The 14602-nt window shown below is 40.4% G+C and overlaps 1 protein-coding gene across 1 annotated transcript in view; it reads left to right on the top strand.

Moving 5' to 3' along the window:
* ARHGEF38 (Rho guanine nucleotide exchange factor 38) overlaps window positions 1-14602 on the top strand; it is a 148713-nt gene that overhangs the window by 59276 nt on the left and 74835 nt on the right. Inside the window, exon 3 of the mRNA XM_079768954.1 lies at window positions 13826-13949. Coding sequence (XP_079625080.1) covers window positions 13826-13949 — 124 coding nt within the window. The remainder of the gene's footprint in view (window positions 1-13825; window positions 13950-14602) is intronic.

The raw sequence follows: 14602 nt of genomic DNA, 5'->3' as shown, positions 1-14602 counted from the left end.
AAGCACATATTGGGGAAACAGGTATTTATTAATAAGCATTATTTAAGGCACTTTAGATACAGAAAAGTTTCAAGATTATATGAGTCAACTAATTAATTCATTGTTTGGCATTTAGAGCATATTAAAACATGTGAAACTCATCCGTTGCCCTCAAAAGATTATGAATCTCTAATTAGAGGTGGCAATGGAAAATGCAAAACAATAACTGTTAATGCAGAAAGTAAGTTCTCAAAGTAGAGTTCACAGAAGGGACAGATCACTTCCAGACAGATTAACTAGGCTATATTTCATGAAGAATGTGATATTTCAGTGGAATACGCAAATTAAAAGATTAAATGTTTGTCAAGTGTCTATTATATGAATGCCCTCTGCTGAATTCTGTGTGGGAATCAAGGAAATTTATGTCATAGTCCTCCCCTAGAAGAGTTTATAATCTGGTCAAGAAAATGACATATAAACACATAAAAAGCCAAATAACAATCAAAGATATATTTCAAGGCGATGCTAGAAATGATGGTGACAGAAGGCAGTTCATGATTAGCTATGCTAATTAGTTATGCAGCAAACAATTGCCTGGCATTAGCAGAATGAGGCACTCACTTTCTGACCTGTTAACAGCATTGGAAAGAACAACTTTCTTCTCTGTCTTCCACGACTCCATATTCACTTGGTTTCCCTGCAACAGATCCAACCCCTCCTTCTCAGGCTCCTTTGCTAATTGGTTCTTATTTCTAAACACTCAAGTAGATCAGGGCTCGGTCTGTGGCCCTCTTCTCTCTTTTGTCTACTACATTCACTCGGTTGAGAATTGGATCTGCTTTTATGCCAGAGTGATTCTTTTTAAAATATCAGTCAGCCCTAGCTGGTTTGGCTCAGTGGATAGAGTGTCAGCCTGTGGACTGAAAGGTCCCAGGTTTGATTCCCGTCAAGGGCACATGCCAGGGTTGTGGGATCTATCCCCAGTTGGGGGTGTGCAGGAGGCAGCTGACCAATGATTCTCTCTCATCATTGATGTTTCTATCTCTCTTTCCCTCTTCCTTCCTCTCTGAAATCTATAAAAATATATTAAAAACATATTAAGATATCAGTCAGATCATGTCCCTCTTCCAGTCCCTTCCAATGGCTTCTCATCTCACTCTGATTAAAACATAACATTCTTATGATGATCTACGAGGTCCAGTATGAGCTGGCCCCTCCCTCTCTCTGACCTCACCTGGTCTTGTCAGTGTTCCTTGAACAAGCCAGGAGCACTACTGATTCAAGACCTTTGCTCTGCTGTTTTCTTTGACTTGACTCCTCTGCCCCAAGAAGGGCTTGCTCCTTTACCTCTTCAAGCCTTTACTCAGTGAAACATTCTGTGACCACCTCACTCTGTCTTATACTGGCTTGTGAGCAGATCCAGATAAAAGCATTGTAGAGCAAGTCATTTATTTGGGAGCTGATCCCCTGGAACAGCTGTAAAGAAATGGGGAAATGAGACTGAGAAGGAAAGGAAGACAATATAGGGTGCATACATGAGCAGATTACTCCTGTGACCTGAAGCTGATATCTCCTTGGGAGCCCTAGGACACTATACAGAACATACCTCAGGTAGTTCCTCGTGAGGGGTATTCATCCACCAATTCCCGTTAGACATTGGTTGAGGGATGCTACAGAAGTATTCATTCCTGATACTCTAGACTGCCCTGTGTGTAGACAGAGTAGGCATCTGTGGTCAGAGAACACCTTTAAATAGAGAATCAAATTTCTTGCAGTAGAAGGCCTTCAATGTGCACAAGAACTTTCAGTACCAAAGGGTTGTGGGTGAGCACCCCCAGTGCTGTAGTTTCCCCCCAATTCCCTATGCCCCCTTCCCTGCTGGATTATCCCTAACACATTTTCACCATATATTTACATACTATGTAATTTACTTATTTATCTCATTTACTTGTCTCCTATATGAAACACAAAGTTTTGTCTCATTTTTGTCACTGCTGTATCTCCAGTCCCCAGCACCTACTATAGTGCCTGGAACATGAGCAGAAATAACTATTGACTGTTTTCGAATGGTGGGTAAGTGGTCTGGGAAGTCCTGGAGAAGGGATAGACTTTGCCCCAGTGAACACTGGTTAGGCAAAGGCAGGGTCAGGACAGCAGTGCAAAAGGCCAAGAGCAGAAAACCACAGGAGCCAATGTGGTGAGTGAGCTGGCGTGTGGCAAGCCTGAGAGCAAGCCATTCCTTTTGACTGGAGCAGATGGTTCTTATAAGAATAAAAATAATTGGAGTAAGACAGGGTCTTGGCCAGACAAAACTGCCAGTATGAGGAATGTGGGGTCTTTTCTGTAGGCAACTGGGAGGAACTGAATGCTTTAAAGAAAAGGAGGTGACCATTGTGTTGTAAGCCCCATAAAACTTACATTTTTGGAAAAATGCAAGTATTAGGCAAGCTAATTTGGGGAATAGGGAATAAAGATGAACTTAAAAGCCTTTTCAGAGGCACAAAGTGAAACTGGACAGTGTTTCATGGAGTTCCAAAAAGGGCTCACTGAATGTTGGAGATTGTGTGGTTCAACTATTGGTACCTGAGGTCAGGGTGACAGAGGAGTGACCTAGAGTGACCCTGAGATTTGGAGTCTGGAATTTGGTGGCACAGTTAATACAGGAAATTTCCAATGACCTGCACCTCCCCCACTCCAAGACTCATTCTTATTTCCATCATTCTGGACATACCCTGTGACAGCCAAACTCTGCTGCGTGTTGAGTCTCTTCTGGAACACAGGTGGCTTAAGGACACAAGGCTGGCTGGGCACCTTGGGTTCTTAACAAAGAGGTAGTTTCTCAAAAGTGAGAGAAGTGAGAAATTACAAGCCATTTAAAAATGTGGGGACTGGCTCTGATTTCTAAAATCAACACTCACTCTTGCTTCCTTCCTCTTTCTGTGTGGTTCTTGGGACTCGGAGTGGGGCATAATGCTCTGAGGAACATCCATGAACTTTATGGTGGGGAACTACAGTCAAACCTCGATTCTCAAACATCACCAATCTCTAACAATTTGCTTCTCAACCTGACAACCTTTGTCATGCTGATAGCTATCTTATCAGCCACAAGTCTCTCAGGTGACAAACAAAGGAATATGAGTCAGTTTACCACTGTTAAAATCTCAGGATATCGCGCTGTGAATATTTTTGTGGTTTTTTGCTTTTGTTGCTGCTTATTATTATCGTTAAATTTTCATTTTTTACTGTTCATTTTCTTTTCTTTTTGTTAAATTTTCATTTACATTTCATGTCCTTTTTGTTTTTTTAAAAGTGTTTATTTATAGATTAAACTATACATTAGACATGTACTGTATTTAAGAAAGGTTAAAACAGGGAATCATTTGGGGTCTGGAATGGATGAATTCCATTTACATGATTTCTAATGGGAAAAAATGATTCGGTTTTCAAACAGCCTTCTGGCATGAATTAAGTTCGAGAAGTGAGGTTCCATCGTGCTTTCTGCCTCTGGATGAAAACTGTGGCAGGCCTATGGCTTTTTTCTCTTACATAATAGACCTGAGACAGACACAGTCTCATTTCACACATTAGAATATCAGTCAGATATTAATTTGTACTTTGGCAGGCCTGCTTCACGGGGAACCCTGCAGTGGGAGGAGGGAGTGTGGGTGGCTTCCTGCTGTTTCTCCTCCCGCTGTTGCTCTTCTCATCCCCAGACACCAGGCCCCAGCCAGCTGCGGACCCTGGGAGGGTGGGTGGGAGGCAAGTTGAGGAAGAGAGTTAGGTCCACTTGGACTGGTGCCATCATAGACTGGCTTTGCATTCTGTGGGCCTTCCAGATGTAATCATGCTTCCCTAATCTGTGTGTGTGTGTGTGTGTGTGTGTGTGTGTGTGTGTGTGTGTGTAAATTTCCATGACAGTGGTGATAGGGGGTGGTACATTCTCTCCTGAAGGTCTCTTGATCCCAACTGAATCTCTTCTAGATGGTGGTCTGTAACTCTCTCCTCAGCTCCTCGACATCAGGGTTTACCTCCTCATTCTGCCCTTCAGTCCTGAAGGCATAATCAGAGATGAGCTCACACCAGTTCCCTCCCGAATGGGAGCCACATCAGGTCCATGGGAAACATTCATGCATCATTTATCCCCAAAGCCTGAGGGAGTGCAAGTTCCTCCCAAGTTGGCCACCACTTTGCTACTGCCACAGTCTCCTTTAGGTTTCTCAGGCATGAGGTCCGCATAGGTGATTTTAAAACAGTTCACTGAGATTTGCTTTTTTTAAGGTCTACACATGACAAAACATCTCATACTCACTTTGGAATTTGGTATTTTAAGAAATTGACACTCCAAGGGAAATTGAGGCAAGAAGTGTTTGGTTTTAACCTTCTGTTGTATTTTGACTCCCATTCTTGGATTCCAAGGAGATAGCCTGAGGAAGGAAACATGATATGCAGTGGCTGGGTATGTGCCTGGAGCACCAAGTTGCTGGAGATAAGTGTGAGAGACAGACCATGGAGACCGCATGCCAGAAATACCAACTTTATGCATTTGGGATGGGAAACTAGTGAAAATTTTAAGCAGAGTCATGATTAATCTAGACATGGTCATCAGAGTGCCCAAAATAAGTGCGATTTCCTGAGGGAGAACGTGTGGGAATGCCAGTTGTGGAAGGACCAAACCCTGAGAAACTCCAGAATTTATGACACAGATAGATTTCCTGGGTATTTGTTCTCTCTCCGGCAGTTTTGTCCCTAGTTCCTGCTATATACCAGGCCACCATTACATACCGGCCCACCACATCTTTTTTCCCACACTTCTTTTCTTCCTATATTTGTCATCTCAAACAAATGTTATGTCTTTTATTCCCTTTCAAATCTCTTCTACCTTTTCAAAATTATTTTTAGCAAATTGAGGACTTTTCTAGTCTTTACTTGTATTATTAAAACTTTGAACTTTGTAAATTGTGTTATGAAGTGAAAAAATAATTTGTAAATGTTTAGCAAGCAATTTCTAATATCATTTGTTTCTATCAGATATTGATCTAAAGAAAATAGATGTTCTGTTGACAGGTTAAGACAGTGGTCGGCAAACTGCGGCTCACGAGCCACATGCGGCTCTTTGGCCCCTTGAGTGTGGCTCTTCCACAAAATACCACGTGTGGGCATGCACGTACAGTGCGATTGAAACTTCGTGGCCCATGTGCAGAAGTCGGTTTTCGGCTCTCAAAAGAAATTTCAATCGTTGTACTGTTGATATTGGGCTCTGTTGACTAATGAGTTTGCCGACCACTCGGTTAAGAGATTTATTTAGATGGTTGGCTTTCTGCTGGTTGTTTTTCATTCCTCATCAAATTTGAGTTTGAATATGCAGGAAAAAGAAAGAATAAACACACACATGTATATACATGCACACACTCAAACAGACAGTAAGTACTCAAGTGATCAAAGTGAAACCGGACAACCAAGGGGTCCGGGCTGCCTGTCACTCCTTGAGCCAATTAAGCAGAGAGAAGGTTGAATCATATATGAGCGTTTATTCCAATAATGCCGACAGTATGGGAGAGCAGCAGGTCATCCACAAAAATCTGCTCTGCACCCTCCTGTAAGCCAGCTTCTTATGCTGGATAAGACAAGAATTACCTGGGGGAGTAGGCAAAAGGAATAAGAATGGGTATAAATGGTTGCAGGTTACAGGCAATGTGGGATGGACTCCATTGTTCTGATAACAAGGTTGTTAGTCTTTCCAAGACTCCCAGGTCCAAGATTGACTCCCAGGTCCTGGGTGGAGGGGGTGGAGGGGGAGGAGGGTTTAAAACACCCAACCAGGTTAGACTGTGCTTTCTTTAATTAGAATAAAACAATCAAGTTTAGTAGAGCATGATTCATGTTTGTTATAACTATAGCTAATCCCCAATATTCCATTTCTGCCCCTAACAAAAGCACAAAAATGTTTATCCTATTCATTGTGCTCAGCCCAGAGCCTTAAATATACTTTTTTGGTTGATTAGAATACATGAGCGATCCGGCAGGCAGGCAGAAAGGTTAGGGGTGATCAGGCAGGCAGGCAGAGGCAGTTAGGGGCGATCAGGCAGGCAGGCAGGTGAGCAGTTAGGAGCCAGCAGTCCCAGATTGCAAGCGGGATGTCCGACTGCCGGTTTAGGGCCAATCCTTGTGGGGTCCCCAATTGGAGAGGGTGCAGGCTGGGCTGAGGGAACCTCCCCTCCCCATGCACGAATTTCATGCACCAGGCCACTAGTTTCATATAAAATTCTAAGGAGGAAAGGATAGCAAACCTGCATACCACCTCCAACACTCCTCTCCCAAGTAACTGTGTTCCTGTGTCAAGGCAGGTAAGAGAACCAAAGGCAAGGAACCTTGGTCAACTCTATACCTTTTATCCAAGAATATCAATATAAGCACTTTACTTTTTATTTTTAGTCAAACAAACTTTGGGATGGATTTCTCAACTCTCTCTCTCTCTCTCTCTCTCTCTCTCTCTCTCTCTGTGTTTTTTGTTTTGTTAATCCTCACCCGAGAATATTTTTTCCACTGATTTTTAGAGATAGTGGAAGGGAGGGGGAGAGACAGAGAGAGAAACATTTTTGTGAGAGACACATGGAATGATAATTACCTCCTGCACGTACCCCCATTGAGCCTGCAACCCAGGTCAGTGCCCTTGACTGGAATCAAACCTGAAATTATTCAGTCTGAGGGCGGATGCTCCAACCTCTGAGCCAAACCGCCCAGAGTTCAATTCTCTTTCTAGGTAGGGCTCAGTCCTCTTTCTCAAGACTTCAGGAACTTCTCAAATTTGACCACAGCCTCTGGTCTGCCCTTTATTCACCTCTGTTGGCTCTGCTCTTCCTCTGGCACATGCTGAGATGTCTGTCCGGAGTCCCAACCTTACTTTCTATAAAGAGACTGACATTTCTGCAGTGACATAGGTCAGTCCCCCTTAATGCCTCCTGTCCTGGAATGTTTCCGGGCAGTTATCAGGTAACTTGGACATTTAGCTTCAAGATTAATGAAAAGACTTGCTGTCTGGAAGTGATATCGATTCAACTTGTAGTTTGACTCAATTAGCCAGTTTAGAAGCTAGTTTCACAGCAGGAATTTTCACACATGCAAATGAGTAGTTTTGTGAAACCTGATGAAATAATGGCTAGTTTACCCTGAAAAGCTTTGTAATCTAGAAGCCAACTGAGTAAATGCCATAGTAATTAGATAATTATTCTAGCCCTGCAGTTGCCAAGCCCTTCAGCCAACATCTCTTTCCACTTGCTACAATTCCCCTTCTCAGTTGCCTCCCTAAAAAAAACCGAAACAAGACTTAATTCTTTCCTTTCAGAATATGTCCAATGGGTCGCCACTTCTTGCAGTTTTTTAAAATACATTTTCAACGTTCTACCACTCTCACCTTACTTGTTAAAGTTGCAGTGTTTATATCACTGGATTTACAAGGCTTCACCGTTAATAATGGAGCACACAACCTTAGGGAATGCAGCCAGGCCTCGTGATGCTGTGGAATTTACCCCTTCTGGAAGGCAGTTCCACTTGGAACTGGGTATGCCATTCTGTCCTAATGGAACTGCCTTCTGGAAGGGGTAGAGGGACAAAGGCTCTGCTAATCTAAGACAAATGATATCCAAGGTGGATTTCCCTTACATCGATTTCTAATAGAGTCTGGAATTGGCCCCTATGCTGAACCTAGATTTATTGCCAAGACACACCCAATAAAAACATTGAAGTCTTTTTTGGAAGCAAATTCCAGGGAAGCATTTTGTTGGTGGTGATCACTATGGCACTCAAAAGTGATGCTACTTGCTCTAGCTGGTTTGGTTCAGTGGGTAGAGCGTTGTCCTGCAGACTGAAGGGTCCTGGGTCAAGGGCATGTAACTTGGTTACAGACTCCATCCTCTGTCTGGATGCGTTCAGGAGGCAACTAATTGATGTGTCTCTCTCACATCAATGATTCTCTCTCTACATCTCTCCCCTCCCTTTCATTCTCTCTAAAAGAAGAGTCAATGGAAAAATATCCTCGGGTGAGGATTAACAACAACAAAAAGTGATGCTATTTGTTTTCTTCTATTTTTTTACAGTTATAAATATGCTCTGTATATACATCTGAAACTTTAAAGTTGAGTGATTTTGATTGTCAAATTAGAAGCCTAAAAATAGATTTCCAAAGTGAGGTCAGAGCAGTAATATTCAACTGAGGGTTTTGTTGTTGTTTTTTAATATATTTTTTATTGATTTCAGAGAGGAAGGGAAAGGGAAAGAGATAGAAACATCAATGATGAAAGAGAATCATTGATCGGCTGCCTCCTGCACACCCCTACTGGTGATTGAGCCCACAATCAGGGCATGTGCCCAGACCAGGAATCAAGCCGTGACTTCCTGGTTCATAGGTCTACGCTCAACCACTGAGTCTTTCTCTTTCTTTCTTTCTTTCTTTCTTTCTTTCTTTCTTTCTTTCTTTCTTTCTTTCTTTCTTTCTTCCTTCCTTCCTTCCTTCCTTCCTTCCTTCCTTCCTTCCTTCCTTCCTTCCTTCCTTTCTTTCTTTCTTTCTTCTTTCTTTCTTTCTTTTTCTTTCTTTCTTTCTTTCTTTCTTTCTTTCTTTCTTTCTTTCTTTCTTTCTTTCTTTCACTTATTTATCAATCTTTAATTTTCTACAATAGGCATAAATGACTTTTATGTTAATCGTTTATTAAAAAAATATTATTCCTAGATGTCTTTTCAATGTTCACTTTTAAAGGTGTTCTTGTTTGGAAGTCTCCACAACACATGGAACTAAGAATGTTTGGTTATTCCTCCCTGTGACTCAAGCTGGGTGCCTCAGGCTCCTTAAACAGAAAACAATAAACAGTGATTTCCCAAGTGTAAACTAAAGGGACGTTTGGCCTGTCAGCAAATTTTCTGAATACACTAATGGCCCAACTGAGCACAACAGTTTGTCTTTTTTGATAAAATAAAATAGAAAATTATAAAATATTCACTTAATATGATATTTTGATCAACCAAATTAGGTGATTTTGATTTCTTTCTTTAAATCACTTTTGATCTCTGCATACTTCCTATTCAGAGTCCAATAGAGTGAATACAAATAATTTTATTGATGGCTTCCACAGAGTAAATAGATCATATGAATTGTAGTGATTCAATTCAATTCAAATTGTCACACTTTTATTGAGTAACTAGGTGTGGGCCCATCACTGGATTAGACACCATGGAATATTCAAATAATGCACACAGACAAATGTCCTGGAGGATCTCACAGGCTTGACATAGAGATAGGTTAATGAATGATATCTCTGATATAGATAATGAGCTTCAATATAAGCACTGAGTAACATGAAGCAGGTGTCATGGAAGGTAGAAGAGGGAGAGGTTAGTTCTAACCAAGGGAGCAGGAAAGGTTTCTTAGGGGAAGTGAGATTTCGGCCAGAAATAAAGAAAAGTGTACAAGTTCTTTATTGGTTATAGGTAACCAAATTTAAACTCAAGGAAATAAAAAGGCATTTTATCAACTTCTGTAGTAAGGATGTCTTGCTTCAGATGAGGTTGATCCAGGAACTAAAATGAGGTTGTCAGGCTTAGCTTTCTTCTCTTTGTTGATTTTGTCTCATTCAAACTCTGCACAAAGATGACTGCTGAAGACAGAAACTTACATACGTAGGGCTTACAAGCCAAGCCTTTCTATTTCCCAGTGACCATGTATTAAAAACCAGTGAGGAGTCTCACTGGCTCTGCTTGGGAACCTGCCCATTCTCGGTGGCCAGCTATGTCACATGTCCATCCCTGTAGGGAGTGGGATATGGGGAAGGGCATCATGATTGTCAGTTCCACCTGATCGGATAGAGGTGCTGGGGCTTTCCCAAAAAATGCAACCAATAGGGCAGAGACATGTGAAAAACTAATGGACAAACACTGTCATTATCATATTCCATTTCAGATGGGTGGAATGCAGTAAAGTAATATGAGGGCAAAGCATTTGTGAGGAAAGGGAAGAGTTTGGGCTAGGATGTAAATGCGGGTAAGTGCAAGGAATGTTTTCGAAAACAGGAGTGTACGGTGCTTGTCAGGTGCAAAGTCTTTGAGTTGACAAAGTTTTATAGATGTTTTTCTTAACTTAGACATTTTTACCTGAGTGGTGTTGGATACATGCAACTGTATGTTCAGCAGAAAATTATTTAAATGTAATGGGAACTTGCTATTTGAAATAGATTCTGTGATGAATATTTGTGTAAATCAAAGAATTATCACCAAACACACTGACCTTTAATTTTCTGTTTTGTACATTTAAATTATTATATGTAGAATAATGTATGCCCAAATTAAATCTTTTTTAAAATAATGAATTTTTAATCCATTTAAAATATAACTCAACTTAAGCTCTTAGAGCATTTCCTCTTCCTAGTAAATGTTTAGTAACTGTACATAAATGATTCCTTGAATTTATATCAGTAATTATAAAATCATCTACCAGTTTTAAAAGCTTATTTGGACCAGACCTTTGTTTGTCCCTTGGCATAGCAGTGACTGACTGTGAATTCATTTTATTATTCACAGAATCCCCATGGGCCTGTGGTGATACCAGCGGTTGAAACCGGGCCAATTGATGTTTTTGTCCTTCCTATCTTTCAGATAGAAATGAAATAAAAACCTGTTTTGTTATTTAATATTTGTTGCATTGAGCTAAGATTAGAGATAGATATAGAATTAGATCCCTGCTAACTGAATTTAAAATCTAAATTAGATACACAAGATTCTGACCTTGGGAAATAAATTATAAAAGTGACAACTTAGTGAAAAACTCAGAAACAAGCAAACAAAATCCAAACAGAGATGGCAAAGTATTCTCTTCATAATATTTGCTGGTAATTGACGAAGGCATAGCATTAAAAGGTCAATTTCCAGTTCTAGCTCTTTCCTGAACTTCATCATTTTAAGCATGACACCTTTCTTCATTCTGCATGAGTTTCTCTGCACTCAAACTGTATATATTTTACAGAGAAGTTGGCAAGATATATGAAATAACAAATATGGAATACTTTAAGTTCCTCAGAGTGAAGTTTCCACAATAAAATGAACTAATAATAGGGTACACTGTATGAACTACATCTAATCTTACAAAGCAAGTAAATTAGGGATGAAATTTTACATATTAGAAGGATTCATTTCAAATATGATTTTAAGAAATATTTTACTATTACATCTAAAATAACTCAACCTACAAAAAATTTGACACATACACAACTTTTGGGAAACATTTTGCACTAGGCAAAGGTACACCTTTGTGATTCAATTAATAACCAAAGCATAAAACAACTCAGAATAAATAATTCATTCAATCCATGGTACTCAAAGTTATGTGACATTTTAGCCATTTAAAAGTATTAGCTGTAGCAGATGATCAACACTGTCTAACACAATTTGAGCTTGCTATATCAACAAAATCTAACCTATTCCAGTGTTCTCCTCTATGAGACAAGCCGTTATATAGATTTAGACAGTGGGGAAAAAAAAGTATTAGCAAAGAGCCATAGAACCGTCATCTGCTTTTAGGTAGTTTAAATAATAATATCATAGATTTAAAGCAGAAGAGCCACATATGCCCTATCCTGGTAAAGTGAGTGCTTAATGAAGGAACATTTTGTGAGATACTGAGTTAAAGACCCTATGAGCTAATAATGATTATAATGTAATACTGTACTATAGAGATAAAGATAGTTTCAGAATACATAAAAATAGGAAAAAAGTTGTATAGCACTATATTGAAATAAACTCATTACATACAATCATATAGAATTTGATTACAAATGAGAATGGAAGTTTTATTGAGGTCAAGACTGATGATAGAAAAGTGAGGAATTTCCCAAGATGGTTGGAAAAACGTACAGTCAGACCATATTGCATAAGAAATAACTGACCTAGTCACCAAATTTTAAACAAGGCTCAATGTGAAGTGATGCTTCTATGCTCAATAACAGAATATCCTTATCAATATTATCCATGTCCAGTATGGGGAACAATAGATAGTTCAATGTCAAAAAGGATAAGAGAAGATGGCTGCCTGCCTCCTCCCTCCCCACTAAATGGATCTAGCACACCCAATGAAACTGATGCTGAGAGCATGAGAAAGAAGCTGCAGTTGTTGGACCTCATCTTCAGAAATTCCTCCAAGTCTGTCTCTTATTTTATACTAGAGGCCCAGTGCATAAAATTCGTGCACAGAGTGGTGGTGGTGGGGGGTACCCTCAGCTCAGCCTGCACCCTCTCCAATCCAGGACCCCTCGGGGAATGTCCAACTGCTGGTTTAGGCCCAATCCCCGGGATCAGGCCTAAACGGGCAGTCAGACATCCCTCTTACAACCCTGGACCACTGGCTCCTAATCGCTCACCTGCCTGCCTGCCTGGTCTCCCCTAACTGCCCCCCCCCACCCCCCCCGCTGGCCTGATCGCACCCTCACTGCCTCTGCATGCCGGCCTGGTCACCCCCAACTGCCCCCTCCGCCGGCCTGGTTGCCCCTCACAGCCCCTCCCCCCAACACTGGCCTGGTTGTCCCCTGCAACCCCCCTCTCCCCCGCTAGCCTAGTCGTCCCACGCAGCCTGCTTGTACAGTTGTTTGGTTGTCCCTCACTAACCCCCCTGCTGGCCTGTTTGTAGGCAGCCATCTTGTAAGGGCTTGATGGTCAATTTGCATATTACCTCTTTATTATATAGGATTCAGTGTTGCCAATTTCCCTTACTTTCTCAGCTTCTTTCTTTCTGATCCTTAGCTCAACTTTCTACCACTCTCTAACATCGAATTTTGCTGACCTGGGTTTTTGACTAGCAGCTCTACTTTTCACCTTTGAAGTACCTCCATGACTTGATTATTGATGGTTTGCTTTTTCACCTACAACCTCACGCACAATAAACCAGGGGTAGAAGACACCTACTCCTGTTCCCTGTAGTTGCTCAGTGGAGCCTGTACTGATCTGTTCCTGACCCAAGTAGATACTGTTTGATTATGCAAGATCTAACTTAAACTCAAGAGGAAGATTTTGAGCAAGATATAGCAAACTCCAGACACACTCCACTTGGATTGATTAGGATAGCTGTCCATCCTTCCACTAATCATCCAATGCCTCTGACAGAGTATGGCTTCTGTTACAATTCTTGGTACATACAAGGCCCTCAGGAAATATTTAATAAAAGGATGGATGAAAGAACAGGAAAATTATTATAAATACCAGCCATAAGATCTGGGAATGATAACACTAGTTTTTGAGGGTGTGCATGAAGAAATGATATGATGAATCTTTAATTAGCAGAACATGTTTGTTAAAGACTTCTATTCACATTTCTTTTTTTAAAAAAACAAACAAAACAGGAACAGCTCAGCACAACTACTTGTCATCAGTTTGAAAACATGTATGTTTTAAAACAGCTTTGAAAATAATTTCTTGCCTAAAGGAAGGCCTGACTTCTGCTGTGTGAGCAGTACAGTGTTCAAAATGTATATGCCTAGGTACACACCCTCCTGGAGGGCAGTTCATAAAAATGCCAATTAGCTGGCCCATGTCTTCTTCACACTCTGGTTCTTATAAGCATATGTAGATGTACACTCTTCTCACAAAAATTTAGTTAAAATAAAGGGGGAAAAAAAAGAGGTAACAAGTGCACTATCCCAATTTCTTGCATAAAAAAACTATCCAGTTCCTCTAGAAATCCTAAAAAAGGGTGTTTACAGAAATGGTTGATGAAAGCAGCCTGGGCTGGCATATAAATGCTTACTGTGAGAGATAACATCCTAAATACAGTGGGTCTCTTTCTATCAGCTGCTACTCAGTGTTTGTTTTTCTTCAGATTGATCGGCTGGACGTGGATAGCTTGTTTAGCAATATTGAATCCGTACATCAGATATCAGCCAAGCTGCTGTCATTGTTGGAAGAGGCCACAGCAGACGTGGAACCGGCCATGCAAGTAATCGGTATGTTTATTCTCTTCTCTGTTCTACAATGCAGCAGGAAATAATATTTCAATACCCTTCCTTTGCTTTGGTTTTATGTTTCTGACTCATCCAATTTCCCAGGAGGTATATAAATGTAAACCCCTCTTCAGGCTCATTGTAATTACATAAACTCTGTATTTATTTTGAAATGGGTTGATATCCATTTGCTGAAGTTTCTCAGTAACACTAAACACACCATTTGCTTTTTTATTTTCAATCTTTCAACCTCTTTGCCTTCCAGATGTTCTCATTTTGTTTTATGGTTAACACGTACTTGATCCTTAAAAGAATTAAATATTTAAATACTTTAATAGCTTTACTGATTTTAGTCACAATGTTTTTCAGATTTATGCCTAAGAATCCATTGATTTGGGGATTGTAAATTCTTTTTGTGTGAAGAGTTTATATGATTTGTGAGACACACAAGTTCAACTTTTTCCATGCCTTTTCTTTTTTTTCCCCTATATATTTGCTTTCCAGATATGTTTTTACTCTCACAGTAAGATTATTTTCTTACTCTGGTAAGATTTTTGAAAACAATAGAGCAGTGGTCGGCAAACTGCGGCTCTGTTGACTAATGAGTTTGCCGACCACTGAGATAGGGGCTTAATCACAAGGAACAACAACAGCCT

Source organism: Cnephaeus nilssonii, assembly GCF_951640355.1.
Source record: "Cnephaeus nilssonii genome assembly, chromosome: 1".
Lineage (NCBI taxonomy): Eukaryota > Metazoa > Chordata > Mammalia > Chiroptera > Vespertilionidae > Cnephaeus > Cnephaeus nilssonii.
The sequence above is the reverse complement of the archived record's forward strand: the minus strand, read 5'-3'. Positions and strand labels throughout refer to the sequence as shown.